Here is a 20,543-nt window from a genome sequence, read left to right as displayed (position 1 = left end):
TAAAGTGAAAAAAAAATTAAATAAAACAATAAAGACAAAATATATTTTGTGGTATTTATTTATAGATCAAGGAAATACATTTAAATATGAAGGCATAACTGTCAAGCAGGTCAATTGTTAATCTGTCCAGTGCAAAATGTTTGCATACCCATAGGACCCATTCATAAAAAAATAAATATTCAAAAAGTATAAATTAAGAGATTAACCGTGAAAGAATTCAAAATTATACCAGCTTGAAGTTTACATTTCCTTTAAAAAAAAAAAAAATGATATAAATATTCTTTAATAAATTTGATTTATTAAAAATGATTTGATATTTTTTAAATGTCTTTTATATCCTCAAATCAGCATTTGGTTGATTGTAGATAAATTGTAAAATATTTTAAAAAAATTTTTTTTTTTTTTTAAAAAAGTACACTTTTTAAAATCCATCAGGGGATGCAAACTTTTGCACTCGACAGATATGAACAAATAATTTCTCAACAAAAAATAGGAAAGAGAAAAGAAATCTGTTGCATAAAAGCTTTGCGCGCTTAATGCCGTTTTAAAACAAACAACACAAATTACTGCATCGATCGTTATTATGTAGCAACGAAGATATATATATATTTATATATATATATAATTGCTTACAGACAAAAGCAGAACTTTGGTTAGTGTACTTTATCCATTTTCCACTCCAAGGTCAGCCTTCCAGTTGATTTATTCCAAGTAAGCACATCAACGTAATATCGAAATAATTCATCACCAGTTTATGATACCAATGTTCTCAAAAATATGCAACTGCTCCCATTTTCCCCCGGTGATAAAATCATACGAAAGGTAATAAACCGATTCTACCACCTGTATATCATTCCTGAAACGTCTCATCCTGCTTTTTTACAATTCACAATGTGAACATTCCAGTTCTGAAGATCGTTTTGTTCCTTTTTAACAACCCTACAGTCACTTATACACAACCTCTTCATAAATCACACCACTTTTTCTACAGTCAGACATTAAACCAAAAGGTGAGCACAAGTTTATGATTTTCACATCATTAATAATAAATACGAACACACACTGCATGATATCTAAAACCCTCTCCTTTTTCAAAGATCTTCCGTTCGGAGGTTCCCCCTCAGGGACCATGGGTTAGATGGCTGCGAAAGAAAAATAATCGTGCGACATCGCCGCCTCGCACCTACGCTTTGAGTCCGTCTCCAAACGCATTAATCTTAACCTGATAGGAAACTTAATATTCATAATAAAATAAGCACATTTACAGGAACTGGCACGTTTTTCACATCTAAGGCATTTCTTTCTTTTCTCTCTCTCTCTCTCTCTCTCTCTCTCTCTAAAGCTTAACTGAAACATCTGTATAAACATTTAAAACAACGGTACAATGATATGGGGTTACATTACTGCCAGAAATCCAAACCGCTCAGGCTTGGACTCCAGTTCCAGTCCAGGACTGCTGTTTGCGGCTGGTGTTGAGGAAAGCTGGTGATCGTGAGGAATCTCGGAGAGAAATCATCAGCATCATGAGAAAAGAATGATGATTTCCTTCAGTTTTGTATTGTAAATTTTGAAAGATCGAATAAGATTGATGGAATATTCTATGTTCTAAAGTTGCTACTTTATATTAAGTGTCCTAACGTGCTACATATGTACTACTTAAAGCTTCCATGAAGTTGATCGTGGCATTTTTGTTGGTTCCAAATGGTTGAATATTTCAGAAACTGCTGAAATTTAAACAGAAAGGCCACAGGTATAGTGAGCAAAAAAGCATTTCAGAACACACAACAGATCAGATATTGAGGCAGATGTTCTACAATAGCAAAACAACAACTTCTGTTTACTTCCATAAACTAGAAATTAATGTTCTATATTACAGTTGTCTCATTTTATATAACTGAGCAGCCAAGGGGTTAAGGGCCTGGCTCAAGGGGCCTCTGGTGGCAGCCACCAAGCTTTCTGCCCAGTAGACCAATGCCTTAACCACTGAGCTACCACTAGCTTACTGGTTCTATGCGTTGTGTGTACTGAGATCCTTCTCTAATCACCACGACTGTAAAGCATGCTTATTTGACATACCATAGACTTCCTGTTAGCTTCAACCAGTCTAACTATTTTTCTTTTATAACATGATTGGCTGATCAGATAACCGGAGCAGGAGCGCATTCCTAATAAAGTGGCCGGTGGGTGTGTATTCAATCTAGCGTGTTCAAGTACTTCATTGCAATAATTTATACTTACATAAAGTCTTAGCTAATTATTTATATAACACTTAAGGACACTTAATGTAAAGTGGGACCAGACACGGCTCTGTATGTAACCTAACACTTTCCCACCATGACAGGAATCCTAGCTCAGGACCTTGAGTGTCAGGGCTATGAAATATTTACAAACACCCTCGCTTGAAACGCCCTCACGCGTAGACCGCGTTCTCTCCGTGAACTCTTACCCACATGCTTATACAAGACAGGATCTGGTTTATCTCCGACAGCACCGGCGAACGTCCGCTTGTGAAACTCCAGGCAGCTCAGCTGGCAGAAAGGGAGCTGGAAGCCTTTGGCTGCGTCCAGAACCTCTGCCTCTTCATCACACTTTAAAACCAGTTAGCGCTAATCGTTTTCCACTCTAATCTCTCTCCCCCAGTTTCTGGCTGGATCTGAACTTTCGATCTTTGTCATTAAACCCAGCGAAGGAAAATGGTGTCATTTCACACTCTTGCTTGTTTCTGACTAATCCCCAGTTCATCTGTGAGTCATCCATATGTGATCTCGTGTGCTGCGTAAAAACCAGACGTACGATGCAAACAGGTCTCAGCCCTAAAGGTCCGATCTGTTCATTACATCAGCGCTCGTTCTCCGGCGAGTCACACCCATGACTGCGTTATATAATGACGTGAAGCATTAGCGCAGTATGGTTTTTCTCTAAACAGTCGGGCGTGGGTCGTAGTGTTTACTAATCCTCAGTAATGTACTAAAACTAAAAAGCTTCGGAGATTTTGAGGGGGAAAAAACACAGTTTTTATGATATACACTTGCTGTCTGCTAATGAAAAGTACACTACTTTTACACCTACACTGTTTAATAGAACTGCCACCACTGTCTAAATCATTTCTATTACTATTTCTAATTCATATATAATTCTTGGATGGCAAAAAAACAACAACGTAGTATCTCCAAACTGGACTCTTGCTTCTGCTCAGCAGGTGGGTTTGATGTTCACTTTTGGGGTTTTTTGGTGCAGTTACACTGAACGCGGAGATTCTGACCACACTGCCAGCAGCAGAAATGCTCCTTATGCCAGGTCTGGGCATTCTCCTGATGGCACGTCTCTGAGAAGATCAGCTACATGAGAGAGTGAGAGAGAAAGAGTGAGAGAGAGAATCAAACCAAACAGAGAGAAAAGGGAGGATATGGGTTAGCGCTTTAGATATTTTCTCAGATATTTAATGTCAAAGGTTCAAGGCACACTGTCTTTATCTCAATCTGCGTAAACAAGACGGCTTGTTTTGTAATGAGTCAAATAAAAATCTGTCCAATAGTAACGGTTAAACAGCTATGAAGCATCTTAGTCCGACCCAAATGTCCGAATATGGTGACAAAAACAATCAAATTACTTAGAAAGAAACACGTTTTGGAGTTTTGATACTTGGTTTATGTTAACAGACACATTCGTATGCGCTCACTTTTCCTTAAATGGCAAGTCGTAATGCGTGCATAAATGAAAAGGAAGTGAGGTCGATTAGGCTGATTTGTTTTAAATGCAGTTCGCCTCACAGGCTCCAGGGGGCCCGTAAAAATGACAAACCGCTCCTTTAATTTTTTTGTTCTTTCCAGCCGCATAAATAACTAAGTTTTCAGGAACCCGTGTTATATATTTCAAACATTTTCCACTAAAATAACTCTACTAGTAGTCATCAATGATCTTTCAACAAATTATATAAAATACCCGATGTTACCTTGTTAATTTTCAGTACGGCCATATATAGCAATAATAACAATATCACTAAAATTAAGCGATATCCCATAAGCATAATCCCTGCACTGTATTATGAGTAAATGCCGTTATCGTTAAAGCCAACATTCGTGTGATTAGGTTCCTAATCTTTGTGGGAGAAAGCAATTACCTCATCGCATCCTGGACAGCGCGGCTTCAGACCCTGGCAGTAATGGCGGCCACATAGCAGCGTGTCTTTCCTCCAGAAGTACACCAGGTCAACCAGCGCCTCGTTACACTCCGCACACACGAAGCAGGTAGGATGCCAGAGCCGCTCGTATCCGGATCTCTCTGCGTACACGACTGGACTGTCCAGGACTGCAGGCTGCCCACAACCGCTACAGTGCTGCAGAGGTGAAATAAAAAGAACAGAGGTAAAGATAAATGGCTTAATGCAGCGACTGGAGAAAAAATATATATACAGAGCAGCAGCAGAGAGGAAAAAATACAAATGAAATAATAAAACATAATGAAATTACGGCTTCATCAGTATTATTTCTGTTCAACACTTTCATGTGGCTCCAGAGAAGAGATGTTACATTTAAAAGGTTAAATTAGGTCCTCTTCCAAATTTCCTGGGAGATAATCAAAGCCACATTGTCAGGCTGAAATCCCACAGGCCCCAAACAGAGCATTCCTGTTATGATAAAAACACAAATCAGGCACAGATGTTCTCTGAGATTTAATTATTTTCAGATCCAAAATGACCCTCCTCCCTATAAAACAATCCTTCCTGAAATAAACGTACGAAGGAGGACGAATAGAACAAAGACGTTAAGCACCGGTTGAGGGTTTATATACGTAATAATGTATGACAAATTGAAAATGAATGAACGGAAACCTGATGTATGTGTTATACTGTGGGGGTCATTTGGATTTGTATGGTCCATTTATCCCTTTAGGCCTGGTTCATACTTCTGCATTAACGTGTGTTTTCTTTGCGACACAGAGAGGGGGTTTATGGGTATGCATGGAAGCGTAGAAGTGTTTATGCGGTCCTCTGCTGTGGGCCGTTTGTATCTACAGTGTTCTACGTGAACCGGCTTTCAGATGAGAGTCTGAATCAAACTGGTGTCGAACTGAATTACATCAGTGCTGAAATGAATCACATCGATGCTGAACTCAATCAAACTGGTGTCGAACTGAATTACATTGGTGCTGAAGTGAATCACATCAATGCTGAACTGAATCATACCGGTGCTGAACTGAATCAAACTGGTGGTGAACTGAATCAAACAGGTGCTGAACTGAATCAAACTGGTACTAAACTGAATCAAACTGGTGTTGAACTGAATCAAACTGGTGCTGAACTGAATCAAACTGGTGTTGAACTGAATCAAACTAGTTGTGAACTGAATCAAACTGGTGCTGAACTGAATCAAACTGGTGTCGAACTGAATTACATCAGTGCTGAAATGAATCAGATCGATGCTGAACTGAATCATATCGGTGCTGAACTGAATCAAACTGGTGTTGAACTGAATCACATCGGTGCTGAAGTGAATCACATCGATGCTGAACTGAATTACATCAGTGCTGAACTGAATCAAAATGGTGCTGAACTGAATCACATCAGTGCTGAACTGAATCAAACTGGTGTTGAACTGAATCATATCAGTGCTAAATTGAATCACATTGGTGCTGAACTGAATCAAACTTCTTCATTCATACAGCTCCATCATGTTTAATGAGCCCTAGTCACTATAAAGATCGCTTCAGGTACAGACGTCTATCTAAATACGTTCATCTAGCTTGTTCTCGCCAACCAAAATGTAGTCTGTTAAAAAGGCATTTGTGCTTCACACATGAAATGACTATTGTATAATGAACGTATTTACAGAAAAATAATATCAGAAAATCAAGTGCTTTAATAGCGAAATTAATCCTGCAGGATGGCACATTTGAGGGATTTTCTCTTCTTACATCCATCACATGCTTTAGTTTGATTGAATTGTACATTTAAACTAGGTCAAGTGAAAAATTCTCCTGAATACAGATGAGTGAAAAAGCTGAAGCTGATTTCAGTGAGAAGAACTGATCACGCAAGGTTTCCTTTTTTTTCCAACAAGCAAAAAACGTTACACCCATAGTCGCTTTCTGTTTATTATTCCTCCAGTGAAAGATAAATTATTTCAGCTTCTGAAACTGTTTTCTGTTTCTCGCACTTTCATAATTCTTAAATTGGTTCATACTACACTGCCCCCTAGTGGACATGCTCACATTTCGCGTGCACCTTTCGTACTCGCAGATCCATGCTCTCATAAGTACAAATCATCCATTTAAAGGAAAGCGGCACCCTTGTCTTCACCTTTATCCTGTAATGAGCTATTATTTTATTCTGATGTAAGCGATTTTTGACTCCTCCCACACCCACAGGGAAATGCCCAGGGGCTCACTGAAGGGTTTGATGAAGATGAAAATGCTGTAAATCATATATTATGGCCTTCACAGTCACCAGATCTCAATCCAGTCCCACAAGACATACAGAATCTCAGCCAAGGTGCATTTTCAAGCCGTTCTGGTTGTTTGTGATGAATCAAAACAATCACTGAATTGCTTTCAATGGCGTCTAGCAGCTCAGTCGGGTTTCTGAACAAGTGCTCACTTGCTGGAAGGCTTTTTCTTGAGAAAAGATTGGCTCAGGATCTTGAAGTACCAGATTTCGGTTTTAAAAAAAGAAAGCTCTGTTCAAAAAACCCCTCAGCAATTTCTGGAAATTCAAGATGCTGTGGTGCTGCCTCAGAGAACCTCAGAGAGTCCTGACACCTCTGCTATCGTTTATATCCCTCAAGACGGAGCGGAGACTAAATTACAGCGACGAGATTAACCTCACACTCGTGTGCCGTTGGCGTGTGTTTCGAATACCAGTCGATCTACACAGGAAACTTCGATTAACCTCGGACGTTTTATTTGTTCACTGCATCATAAAACTATGGCCTCGCAGACACGTGACTCCCTGAAGCAAAGAATCCGAGCACATGCAGGAAATGAAGAGGAATGCCATGTAGCATTTTAGACGCGAGAGAAAGAACCACCGAGATTTTTACGGGCCTATAAATGCGCCCTTGCAAGGCAAACCTAAGACCCACACTAATTTAGACAAGAATTGTAAATGGTAAATCACCGTCCTCCATCTGCGCCAAAAACAAAACAAAAAAAAAAAAACTTTTAAGAGACATTGTGTTCTCTTCATTCATTCAGCTCCATCATGTTTAATGAGCCCTAGTCACTATAAAGATCGCTTCAGGTACAGACGTTGGGCATTCTCATCTGTTTTTAGTTAAAACTAAAGTTAAGTAGCCTTTATTTGTCACAGATACATTACAGAACAGTGAAATTCTTTCTTTGCATATCCCATCCTTGAAAGGTGGGGGTCAGAGTGCAGGGTCATACATGATGCAGTGGGGGAATTGTTGAGGGCCTTGCTCAAGGGCCAAACAATGGCAGCTTGGCAGTGCCGGGGCTTAAAGCCCACTTGAGCTCCCAGTACCACCCCAAAAGCAATAGCTCAAAGATTTTAGACTAAATGAACACCTTAAAGGTTATGGTTCAAACCCCAGAACTGGCATTAAAATCAGTGGTGGTTGTTTTAGCATCTGCACACACACATCCAACTACACAGCTGTATTCTTGGATTGTATCCTATATCAATTGTAAGGTGCACGGTCTGCCAGGACATGCTGAGCAAATCCTACTTTGGAATTATTTAAAAAAAAATCGAATTGAGAATAAAAAAGACAAAGTCCTGAACGCTGAGATAAAAATCTGGGTTATGCTAGCTCCAGGCAAGCCCTGCATTTTTTATAATGAAATTATAACAATGAGAGACGGTGAACTTATTCGCAGTTCTCTGGGTAATATTTAGAAATCAATCTTTCTCTAGAACAGAAGATTTGCTTACTCGGCAGCAGGCTTCTAGTTTTTTTCCGTCGTTTAGCCGCACAGAAACGTTTAGAGAAATCTAGAGCTTGCCTCAAAATAAGTGGATAATTAGCATCTATTCAGCCAATTGGACAGAAAAACAGCGTTTGGTTTATATACAAGTAAATGTAAAACAGGTGGCAAGCGAGTGTGCTTCTACACTCTATATGCTAACGTCCTGGCACCGTCAAGCCGGCTTCGTGTTCTGTTTCGTTTTATTTTCTTCACTGTGCTAAGATGAGTGTGTTAAACATGATGGCTGTTAGCAAACTAAAGACAAGACCTGTTTGCTTCAACTAGCATGGAAGTGTGTCTGCTTCGAATAAGGTCAGAGTGTGAGGTAAAAGTGGATAATCAGCCAAATATACATCACAGGAAAGGGATAGTTTACAGTTCCAACTCGTTTTAAATGTAAAAGTTTGTTAAATGACTTCAGGCTCCACTTCGGAACATGGCTACTTCCTTCACGTTACATGAATTTAGATCACCATATGTGGGGTTTATTTTAACTTCCAGTACATGGCCTTGAGACGCAGCACAGGCTTTGTGTTCAGAATTACAGCCTCATCATTCTTTTATTGTTTCTGAATTAAAATATCCAGTTATGATACATATCCCAATTCCCAGACAACCACAGTAAATGGCATAAATGGCATACGTCAAGTCTAAATGAAAGGGTTATGAGAGAAACACTGGCTGTAAATGTTCTTGGAATGTCTTGGGATGCTGAGACACTAGAAGTTTAATGAGAGAGAGAGAGAGAGAGAGAGAGAGGGAGGTTGAGATGGATTGATGAAGATAAATGATAAATGTTGAGACACTCTCTGTCCAAGAATCTTGAAGAAATTAAGAGCTTTCCATCCTTTCCAAAATGAAGATTTTTTCCCTACTTGGCACAAAGGAAAAATAAAAGAAACAGTCTGTAAATGTGTGTGTTTGTGTGTGTGTGTGTGTATCAGTCAAACTTACATATTCACTCTTCTTGCCGTTCTCTTCCAGTGTGCCGTTGGTGGTGGGCTCAGGGTTTGGCTGCTCTTTCCCATTCTTCTGTTTTCCACCGCTGTCTTTGGACGTTCCTCCCTCTCCTGGCAGCGCTACCTCGCCCACTCCCATCGCATCCTCTTTATAACTTTTTACAAACTGAGCCATGGCTTTGACTTCAGCCTCTGACAAGCTGTGGCACTGTGACGGGTCCTGATCGTAAGCAGGGAGCTGCTTCATCAACTGCCTGCGCCTGTACAGCGCCCCCTCCGTGCCCGCCACGGGCCGCCTTTCCTCCGGGAGAAGCTCCATGTACTGCATGGCCTGGTGCACACATACGAAAACATGATGAATTAGGATCGAATTAGACTTAAAACGGCTAACTCATGGAAAAACTCATCATCATTCAATTCATCTCTGGATCGGTAAAAATCCCAAGAAAACCAGTCCGACAGAACTCCCATGAGATCAAGCTAGTAATGTTAGCATTTACACATCATTAACGTTCCCAGAAGTAGCAATAATATGAAAAAGTTTTTAGACAGGCAAGCTATTCATATAGGAGACCCGGCATGCCGACTTTCCCTTGTTCCGTCTCTCTATAAACCACCCAGGCTTACTGTAACACTGCCTCATTGTTAAACCCTCATTACGATTGCATTCAACAGCAGAAATTTAATATAAACTTTAAGAGCCACTAAACATTATATGACAAATAAAAAAATCAGCTTCTTGGTAGTCGCAAGATTTTTAATACAAAAAAAAGTTTCAATTGACAAATATGAAACCTTAAGAAAGCTGGGAACAGCCATTCTACCTTTTTAGTCCTGTAACATGATCATACAAATCATTAGCTGGGTCTAACAAAATCTTATATAAATCTTTCGGGTCTTATATAAAAATATAGAAATTTACAGGTTAGAGGAGAACGATGGGTTGAGCAAAATCCAGCCTGAAGAGAACTCAGAGGAAGAGGAGGAGGAGGAGGAGTGTGACAGTGTTGTTTATGTTATGACTACCTGGCTTTTGTTTTGGTGCCAGTCCTGTCCTTTCCCCTGTCTTATCATTGGTTTGTTTCCCTAATGCCTGCACCTGTTCGGTGTTCAACCCTTAATTCATTCAGGTTTTAATTCTTAGTTGCCTCAATTCCACTTTGCGAAGTCTTGCCAAGTCATACTATGCATTTCTGCTCCTCCTTTGACGATGCCTACGTGTGTATGGACTCCTGCATTAAACTTTCATGATTCTTCAACTGCCTACCATCAAGTCTGGAGATTTTTATTTTCATTCTCCTTTTCAAAAATCTAAGTACGGTCACTCGGGGCATAATTAGTTAAGAACAGGAGGGTAGATTTTAGGTTAAGCTAGTTCCATGTTGGTTCAAATTTGGACAAATTCCCTGATTCATTCATTCATTTTCTATACCCGCTCACAGGGATCTGCTGAAGCCCAGCACACATTGGGCAAAAGGCAGGGGTACACCCTGGACAGGTCACCAGTCCATCACATATAGACAGACAACCACTCACACTTTAGAATTAACAATAAACCTAACGTACATGTTTTTTGACTGTGGGAGGAAACTGGAGTACCCAGAGTAAACCCACGCAGGCACGGGAGAACATGCAAACTCCACACAGAAAGGCTTCTACCTGTTCGAACCCAGGACCTTCTTGCTGTGAGGCAACAGTACTAACCACTAAGCCACCGTGCTGCCCCTGATTAAGTCAATAATTAATCAATTTAAAATCAATTTAATTATACTTTGCCATTATTTATGTAAGAGAGGTTACACTAAAAAAGCTTGCTGAATTTACTTACTTAAAAATGTGTACATCGGTCCAGGTGATTGAACATTAAAAACTGTTAATTTAATGCAGCTAACATGATTTGATCACTCATTTTCAAAGCTCTGAATAAATGTTGTGTTTGCTGGTGTTTAGAAATGCTTAAAACCAGTATTAATTAAAAATATGTATATTTTTATTCTTAAAATTCCAATCAGAGCCAAAATCCATGTGAGATTTCACAGTGTAACTGGCTTACATTCATACGTGAATCGCTCACTCTTCATCGTTCAATCTTGTAATTAAGAACTTTCATGTAAACAATGAAATGATGATATTTTTCCTAATTGACAACATATTCCTTTTTAATTCAGTGTACCTCATCTTACTCAGCAGCAGGCTTCTCAGCACGATACATGCCAACAGACAGCTCTGTGTCCTAGCTGTGGAGGATCACTTTAGTGGAGGAAATTTAGCAGTCGCCTCGAAATAAGTGGATAATTTGCATCCCTTTAGCCAGTTGGACAGCTAAACACACAAACATTTGGCTTCTATATGTTGATTCAAAACAGGTGGTAATTCATTGTGCTTCTCTACACTCCATGCTAAACTCCTGAGAGGTATCGCCTTTGCCACAGTCGTCCTCTGGCATCGTAAACTTCTAAGGCCGTCTTTAAAGCGACCACAGATATTCCGTAACCCACTAAAAGAAAACATGCCCGCTCTGTGTAGAGACTGGTAAAGAAGAACAATAGTGCTACAGTTCTTTACTGCCTTTAAGTACTTTAGAAGACAGCTGTAACGAACTTGGAGAGACAATCCTAATTACTGCAACAAAAGCCTCGGCACAGCACGGAGTAAGACAAAAGTCACCCTGAAGCAGTCATTAAGGCAGGCCTGCTTCAAATTCACACTCTTTAAACCACTGGAAAAACATGTTGATAGAACTCGTGGTCCTGTGTAGACCTTTCTCATCTGTCTCGAATAGGCGAACCGTAATTCCGAGCGCCACTGCAGTGAACCTGCCAGACTCACTCTAGAGAACAAAGCTTCATAATACACTCTGGGTTTCAGGAAAAGACAGGGGGAGCTCAGATGGCTGAAAAAACAGGCAGCCATTCCCTCGGAGAGATGAAAGTTCTTCGCTTCGGCACACAGCGGACACGCTTCCTGGCAGCTCAGAGCGGAATAGTAAAGCTGAAGGCTTATTTCCAGATCTCCACCCTACCCGACAACAAAAAACCACATACGGTGCCTCTGGCAGGACTAATCACTGCATGAAAGTCAAGTGGAACACCAGAGAAGTCTGGCCAGGGCGAATTAAAGCTCTGTTTAAGAATAGGAGCAGTGACAGCCAGCAATTGCGATAGAGAAAAGGTCAGGCTCATTTCTGCATCTTAGAGTGCCAGATTATTCCAATGATCAGCAGATATCATTCTCTTCCCCTGATACCAAACAACTACCATTCATACTTGTCCAGTGATACCAAACAAATGCTTCTACGGCCAGACGATGTATTATTTAAGGGTTCGATGCAAACAGCTTCAAATATCAAACGCACTATTAGATTTCTTCCATCGGACCGATGAGACGCAGGAACTTGAAAGAGGCAGATAATCACATAATGCGTTCTGCTGGAACACCCTGAGGTTTATTTTCCACCCCAGTTCTTAACAGTACTATCCTCTTGTAATCCTCCTCGCAATGCTTTGACTATGAACTCCAAAATAAAGGTTCGTGTTTACCAGAAGCACCAGAGCTTGAAAGCAAAAAAAAAAAGAAGCCTAAATGTAGGATCGCTTTCAAATGAAGGTCTTGTGGGAGCACAATATGAAGTCCAAAGTATGATTGTTCCAATATTTCTGCCAATCATAAGGCTCATCTTTCCCCACACTGATTTTATTTAACGTATCTGGCTGGTCTTTTTGAGCTGACCCTGTGCAAGCTAACCATATAACTTGGAAGAATTATACACTCATAAAAACTAGTTCTTGAAGGGTTCTTTGGAAAATTAACACTTCTTAGATTTCTGAAAGGGTTTGCTGTAGCAATGTGACACCTTCCGATGATTTCTCACCAGTTTCTGAGTCAGGCCAGGTGGAGCCCAGTCATAGGTGATTGTGTTGAAGGTGGGGTCTTTGCGAGACACCACAGGGTTGGTGATGATCATGCGATTGCGCTTGTAGACTCTCAGGCCGTCTCCACCTTTCACTTTGGCAGTCAGGTGGGCGTACTTGGAGTCTGCCAGCAATCGGCCCATTTTATAGTCATCCTCAAGGTCCGAGCTGGGTGCGTGGTCTTCTCGGCTGCAGTGACATTGAGTGCAAGCTTTTCTAAAGTAGGACAAATATGGAAATTGTTAGTATTGTAACAAAACAAGTAAGTGAACTTACTGTTTAGAAAACCGAAAGCGACACTGGCTCTTTGGTTTGATAATGGATGTTTAGAAAGAAAGAAAGAAAAATCAGCCATGATTTGTTCCTCTGCATTCTTACTTCACAGGCCTGGAAAGCACACTACTAGAGCACCAATCAACAAAATGCATTTTAATTGTGAACAGCTTACATAATGTGCACTTAGCAGAGTTCAGTGTATATCATATCAAGTGCAAAGCCCTTTTAAAAACAGCACAGCAAGCTTCGACTCGTCTGCCTACTTGCTGCAAAATCATCTTTTAGGCTGAAGGAAATGTAAACAGAGACGCCCACAATGGCTAGCAACACGCTTGCGGTGCAGCAAGCGGAGCATTCCCCAAACATCAAGGGAAAAGAAGAATGGAGGGATAGGGAGCCATGTCCTCGTTTTCTTTACGTTTTTAGCAGAGAGAATAAATCACCTCCAGGAATGTGGCTGGAATCCAGTGCAGATCCCTTTACATGTCAGACATGCCGCACCCCTTCCCGCTGGCGGCTGCCCCACTGACATCTGGGAGAAAAAAGACAGAGGCAAAAAAATAAGAGAGAGAAAAAGAGAATGAGTGTTCAGAGAATAAAGCAAAGGGTGAGCGGTAAGCCTAGAGTTTTTAGGGTCTCTATCGCTAGCAATAAAATGATGAAAATACTGATAATCAGACATTAATCACGGTTAATTTCAGGACATTTCAACTCACCTTTCAATCATATTAATTCTCCACACAGAAACTAAAATAAACCGATTTCAGTTTTAAAAGATGAGCTCCATCGTTGATACGTCACTTCTATGACCGTTATGAGTTACGAGTGTCTGGAATGAGAGCCTATAACCACTGCTGTTTCCTCTGAGTATAAGAGGGTCATAATTTTTCATTATAATATGTTTAGAAAATCTAAATAGCAGACATAATGGGGGCTCTATATTTCTTTCACACTGTCCATGCAGCAGTTTTCTTTCTGCAGTTCACAGACCTTTGTAAGCCGCTGTAACAGCGATATAGACGTCAGTCTGATGGACCTTAAAGGAGCGGTTTGTAATTTATAGAGCTGTCAGCTGCCTGCAATTGCCATGAAAACCTTGCCGTATCTTCCAACTGGCTTCATACAAAGCTACATATTCCTTATTAGGTGACGTTCGGGCTCGTTTCAGGGCCAGAAAAACTAAAAGCAAAACAAAGAATGTAGCAATCGCAGAGGGTATCAAATCACATAGTAAGTTTAGAATTACTTGATTATAATGGTTATAGAAACACGTCTAAAGATTACACACTGCACCTTTAATAACAAAGCTGAGTCTCAGACATGCCATAACACAGATGTACACGGGAGCAGACGTACACACAGGATGCGTCTTAAAAGGAATACAGTCATATGTTGTCACACGCTGTGATGAAAGCCCAGACTCTCACGTTCATGATTCACCAAGTCTCCCATGACCATGACTGTGTATTAACCAGCTGGTAAAAAGTGACTAAAAGGACACATGGTTCCATTTACCTCTACAAGGTACGTGATCTTCAGCACATGTCGGTGAGAACTATACAACACTGCTGGAACCCCATGCTAATTCTGAACTTTCCTAAACCAGGGTTCATCAATTCCAAGCATAAAAGGTCCAGTAGAATTAAGCACATCTGTAATTATTTGGTTTACTGCAGGGTAATCAGTAAACCAGGATGGACTGCAGCACCGAGGGGGCTAGAGTCGATGACCCATGCCCCAAACAAATAAGCTTTTCCACAGATCATCACAAAATCAGGCCTTGAAGGTGTTGTTCTCTATCCAAGTGGCACTCAAGAGTGCAAGAACTCAGGACTTATCCAAAACGGGAAACAAAATTCAACAAGTTGACAAAAAATAGAAATCTTAGCACATGATGAATAAGACGAAGAAGATGAATTGTTTTACGTGAGGCAAAATCTAAATCCATTCCAAACATACAACTGAGCCGATGAAAGAAATGGATTTTGCAGCAATTTCAACACATAGTCTCCAATATAGTCGACCCAGCCTAGACATCTTTGGTGCTTTTTTCTGAACTTACAAGGTTAATGATTCTAAAAGGTAAGAGAAGCCACTAGTTCAGCATTGTGCAAATTCCTTAGCTAATTTTCTTCATTGCATCAGATCCAGATATTAGCTAGGCGATATGGTGCAACGTTTGAAGACAGAAGTGATTCAAATGCTAGTACAGACTGAATATCATACAACTGACACAATGATTTTTTTAATACAGACCAATTCTTCTAACTTATAAAAGTCCAAATGGTTTGCCTGAGCCAACGACGTCTTTTGCAATGTTTAAACTAGGAGGAAGAACTTTCTCTAGTTTTCTGAAACGTGCTAAAAGGATGTACAGTAACCAAGACTACACAGAAAGGTCTACAGTCTAAAGTACTATAAATATGTCTTGCTTGATTGGATAAGTGGGGAATTTATGCTCAACATTGACACTCTGGCACTCAGAATTGAACTCACAACCTTCTGGTCAACTGTTGAGCTACACCTAAAATAGCACCTATGTGCTAGAATGACACCCCATTGTCCAGAAAAGGCATGTATGTGAGAGGATAGGTATGAGAGATGTAATGAGGACATGGGAATGGGAGACATGTAGCGAAAGCAGCTCAGAACTTTGTCTCTCTCTTCCAGCCCATTTGTCAATTGTTCACTCAGTCAACACAGACAAAACCCCGCAGTCAGCACATCACACCATAGCTATAAGATTTACATTGCACAGAGTGCTGCTTAAGCCACATGATGAAGTGTCGGCTCATAAAAAAAGAGTAACATTATAAATAGAACGTGAACAAAACAACACTGCATGTAACCATGGCAGTAAAGCCTATGTCAGAAAGGCAGACATATTTATTTCATGAGTCCAGCACCCTCATGTAAGAAGTCAGTGTTACTAAATCGTATCACCCCCCCCTCCTCGAAACACTCCGAGCCCCTGACATCTACTAATGAATGACTCCTTAACAGCTATGCTGTTTAATTTAGAGGTTCAGGTTTCCACTAAAGTACACAGGTCAAGTGGCTATTCATCACCCAGAATAACTCACACAATAAGTTCTACATGACTCCCGACTATATATACAAAATAATCCAATAACAAAATCATTACTCATTCCTCATATATGCAATTTCGAAAATTCCAGAATAGACCTCACAAACAATACTCCGTGCGGCCAATTCATTTGCTCTGAATGTGTCATTGAAATAAAAGCCAAACACTTCTTCAGAACTCGCCCATCACTAGTCACGCTCCTAAATCCCTTTAAAAATAACATCCTCCATTTCAATGACTGAAGATTTATCGACCATATGAACTTGCAATGTTAATTCATCAATGCAGAGATATTTTTCAACAATTTAAAATAATAGTGTTTTAGATTAATAATCATTTAAATCTTTATAAATAGATTTTGTTTTTTAGGTCTTCCAGCACATAATAAGGTCCCATCACCATAGCGTCCATATTCACTATATACAGATAAACCATGCCATGGCTTTTCTATAGACCCCAAAACCACAAAGAATTGTCTTTCAATACGCTTTACATATGTAAATATTAAAATCCAACTAGTATTAAAGCACTGAAATTCATTTTGCCAGTCTCATTTGCTTGTATCTCAAATGTTCCACATCCGGTTCAGCCATAAACATCTCAATATCCTCGGCCGCAGTGTGTGCACGGCAAACAGTCTGGTAACGGGCAAATGTTGTTCCAGACAGTAGAAAATTAAACAGAGAGAAAGCCTGAGTCAGAAGGTTGATGTTTCAGTCTAACAGAAGTCATTCTGGAGCCCAGAGCACTTTCAGAGAGCTGGAAAACACACAAATATGGGGATTAATGGGATACGAGAGACAAGCTGGAGAATTAGCAGATCACTGACTTAAAAAAACAAGAATGGAAATACATCATAATGTAAAATTCCTTCAATCGTACATATTAAAAAGACTTTACCGATATAAAATACTTTGTACTTGGAAGACGTGGGAATATATTTTGTAAAGGTGACAGGACGATAGCTAAAACTAATACTAGACACATCCTTTTATTTCTACTGTCTCTTTATTACGGAAAATACCTTGAAGGTTCACCTGCACAAGCTTATCATTAGCTACAGGATCCTAGCTGCTTTACCATTGCACTAACTAGCTGCTTTGCTAGAATTCAACACGCTAGCTATTTAAAACCCACGTCAAATCTTTTTAACATACCAACCAGAGTCATGGTATTCAATCCTATGTTTACACGTTGCTAACTTCCTATTTTATTAATCATGGACTGTTCACAAATAGAAAGCGCTAATCATGAATAAATTGACGCTAGCCTGGAGTTCTAGCCATACGTAGAACAGCTCTGGTGCAAATATCTGTTTTAAAATTCATTAAAAAATGGATCGGTGAAGTTGAGATAAACTCAGGGATATTCATTTTAATCCATTGTGAGATCCCTTAATCATAAAGTTTCTATTCGCTCGTCAGTCGTATGCCGAGATATCTTTATTACACCAGAACAGAATGTGTATTATTCATACTTTGACAGCTTTATGACTATTGTGTGCTCTCTCTTCAGCGTCAGTGCTGTCGTATTTGGCTTACTTGTTTGTCCCTCAGCACTGTATGTGGTCCGTTTGTTAGAAATTTTGGTTATAAAGCAGTCAGGTTACTGTCAAGTCTGTTAACAGCTCTGTACTAGGGACGGTATTCTATCTGACGTCTCTTGAGGTTGAATAAAAAGCATCATAAATAAATGTAAAACAACACTCTACTTGAGAACATGGTGCACCTGAACTTCATTTGACCAACAGCGAAAAGGAAGATAACAGAGATTTCAGCAGGACATCCTGCCAGGTCATACAATCATGCAGGTACGTTTTCACCCCCTTCCTGCTGTTTCACATTATTTCTCTTGTGTATGTGGGTTTTTTTTCTTCCCTGAAAGACGTTCCAGAGCATTCTGTCGGATAGCTAGCCTGGCTGAAATTGAACATAATGAAACATATCTCCTGTATACAGCTGAGCTATTCCAAATGAATAGATTTTTATTGTTATTACATTCGTTCAAACATAATAGTTATGCCAAAAGGCTGTTCCTGGAAATATACTGAAGTTCAGCTAATCATCCAGTTGTCTGCTTGTCATTTTGGTGATCCATTTAAGAGTTGAAAATTGAGTGAGATATGAGCTGACCTTTTAAAAGTTTCTATTTCATTTAAAGCTTCGCCCAAACAAGCAAAACCAAAGCATATGCCAGGTTAATTGAGATAATTGCTAGAGAAAACTTCATACTTTTAAGGCTAGACTTTAATTATGTCAAATACACCCTTAGGACTGATTTGAATCACATTTGGGATTAAATGATATCAATGCTGAGAACTCCATAAAACAGCATATAAAAATAAATGTTGCTGTTCCCACATTCCTGGCACAGAGAAAAGTATTATGTGTCCCCACCTCTTAAATCTTAACTTAATTCATCATTAAGCCAGCAAAAAAACAATGCACGTCCTTTCGTTGCCCACAGTAGGGAGCGGAATAAAGCTTAAAATTCTTCAAGACTCTTCATCGCACATGCATGAAGCTCAGGAACTCTAAATTTATCTGTGAAATGTGAATGCTCAGCATTTTTTCCTGTTGGAAACAGTGTCCAAACAGAAGGCTGACACACACTGCGGTCACTGTCCACTTCCTTCTCATGGACACACAATGAACAGGAGAGGGGGGGAAGAAAAAAAACAGGAAAAGTACAGCTGAAATGCAGGAAACTATTTTAATAGGCCTGTCAAGAGACATAGGTGAAAGTAAAGCGGACAGCTCTGAATAGCCACACACTCTTTAAGGTTGGCTGGACATGTAGAGCACTAGGCAGGATACAAAAGTCACATTCACACCCAGATCCAGTAAACTTATACATTATAAAGAATAGCAAATCATTCTAGTGTGTCTATCTGGTGGTGTGCACCCAGGCAAAGAATTGAATGCATATAAAATGAAGATAGGGGAGTTGTTAGACAACTGCTTATTACATAGTTATTACACAACTGCTTGCAATATATCTATATTACATGATAATTATCATTCAAGCGTGAGCCAGAACACTATATAACTTTTATATAGCACAATTAAGAAGTATGCACCAAAGTTTTACACTATAAATAATAATAATAATAATAATAATAATAATAATAATAATATTATATTTAGCAGCACAAACAGATTATTGTGGGTGGAAATGCACATTATTTATCCATCTGTCTGCAATTATTTCCAAGCTCTGCTTCTAGAATTTTCTTCACTTTAGAAAACCTTAAGAATAAATAAAACGTATTGCATTTATACAGCTTTTTACCGCTCATTACAGACATTTATAACCTTATGTAACCTATACCTGTGATACCTTATATATCATTAATCGGTCATGCAACAAAACGAATTTTTTTTTTAAAGAATAAAAATATCACATTCTCACCTTCTGCATCCCGGGAATCATATCCATTTCGGTGAAATATTAATATTTAGGTCCAAACAATAACAAGGCGGACTATCTGAAGGCTCTGCGCTCCGGACAGCTCTGTCTCTCCATGTGGTTCACAAAGCTCTATTTAAACTGAATGGGGTCTACTGGGAATCCCTCGCGCACTCCACCCACCAATCACAGCTAACGGAATTCCGGCCAGCCAATCAGAGACGCCGCTGGCTTCCGGTTTGGAATTTTGGGGCTCGGACCGACAATTGCATACTAACTTATTAAAGAGTAGGTGAAAAAAAAAATAGTACGCAAGTAATGAGTCCTTGAACTTTGTTAAAGTGTCCCGAGACGCTAAATATCATTCTACTGTCGTGAATGGTATGTTTAAGTAGTATAGGAGCTCTGGTAACCATGGTAACGTGTAGAGAGGCGTGTTATTACGTACTGTCTAGTAGGCTAGTAGGAGTCAGTGATAGATGTCCAGGCCAAGCCCCGCCTCCAGGAAGAAGAGAAAGGCATGACATCAGCCGTGGCCGTGAATTGTACGATATAAGCATGGAAGAATGTACGACTCACATTCTTTTGTCATCAGTTACCTCCTGAACCGAGGGGAGGATGTTTCCTGTGTTGAGACTACTCAACACTTTCCTTTTTTGCCTTTTTATGGAAGCAGCCAGGCAGAATGCATCAAAAGCCGGGGAAATGAGTCCACTTGGGATATTTTTAGTATCACCAAAACGCAGAGATTAATCGAAAATCAGCTGGAGATTACGAGCCAGTTGTCTAGACTTCATAATAGATGACAATTATTCAGTAGCCTGATACTCGAGACCGGTGGCTCCGTTTTATAATCATATATTGGTCAAGAAATAATCAGCAACAGGGTTAACAGGGATCTCATTCAAAGTATTGCATTCCGATTTTACATTTCCCATCAAGCTTTTTAGCCGTTTACAGTTACATAACAGGCAT

At 39.7% G+C, this 20,543-nt stretch overlaps 1 protein-coding gene across 1 annotated transcript; it reads right to left on the bottom strand.

Moving 5' to 3' along the window:
* Positions 1 to 387: 387 nt before the first annotated feature.
* Positions 388 to 19,729, bottom strand: lmcd1 (LIM and cysteine-rich domains 1). Its single transcript, XM_058373011.1, has 6 exons — positions 19,572 to 19,729; positions 13,516 to 13,604; positions 12,757 to 13,012; positions 8,881 to 9,216; positions 4,121 to 4,336; positions 388 to 3,338 (listed from the first exon to the last, which is right to left on the bottom strand). Exons 1-6 carry the CDS (start codon positions 19,596 to 19,598, stop codon positions 3,213 to 3,215), a joined length of 1,050 nt encoding a protein of 349 aa, XP_058228994.1. The 5' UTR covers positions 19,599 to 19,729; the 3' UTR covers positions 388 to 3,212.
* Positions 19,730 to 20,543: the final 814 nt, after the last annotated feature.

The sequence above is a fragment of the Hemibagrus wyckioides genome, linkage group LG21 (assembly GCF_019097595.1).
Source record: "Hemibagrus wyckioides isolate EC202008001 linkage group LG21, SWU_Hwy_1.0, whole genome shotgun sequence".
NCBI classification, from domain to species: Eukaryota; Metazoa; Chordata; class Actinopteri; order Siluriformes; family Bagridae; genus Hemibagrus; species Hemibagrus wyckioides.
This window is presented reverse-complemented; position numbering and strand designations above follow the sequence as displayed.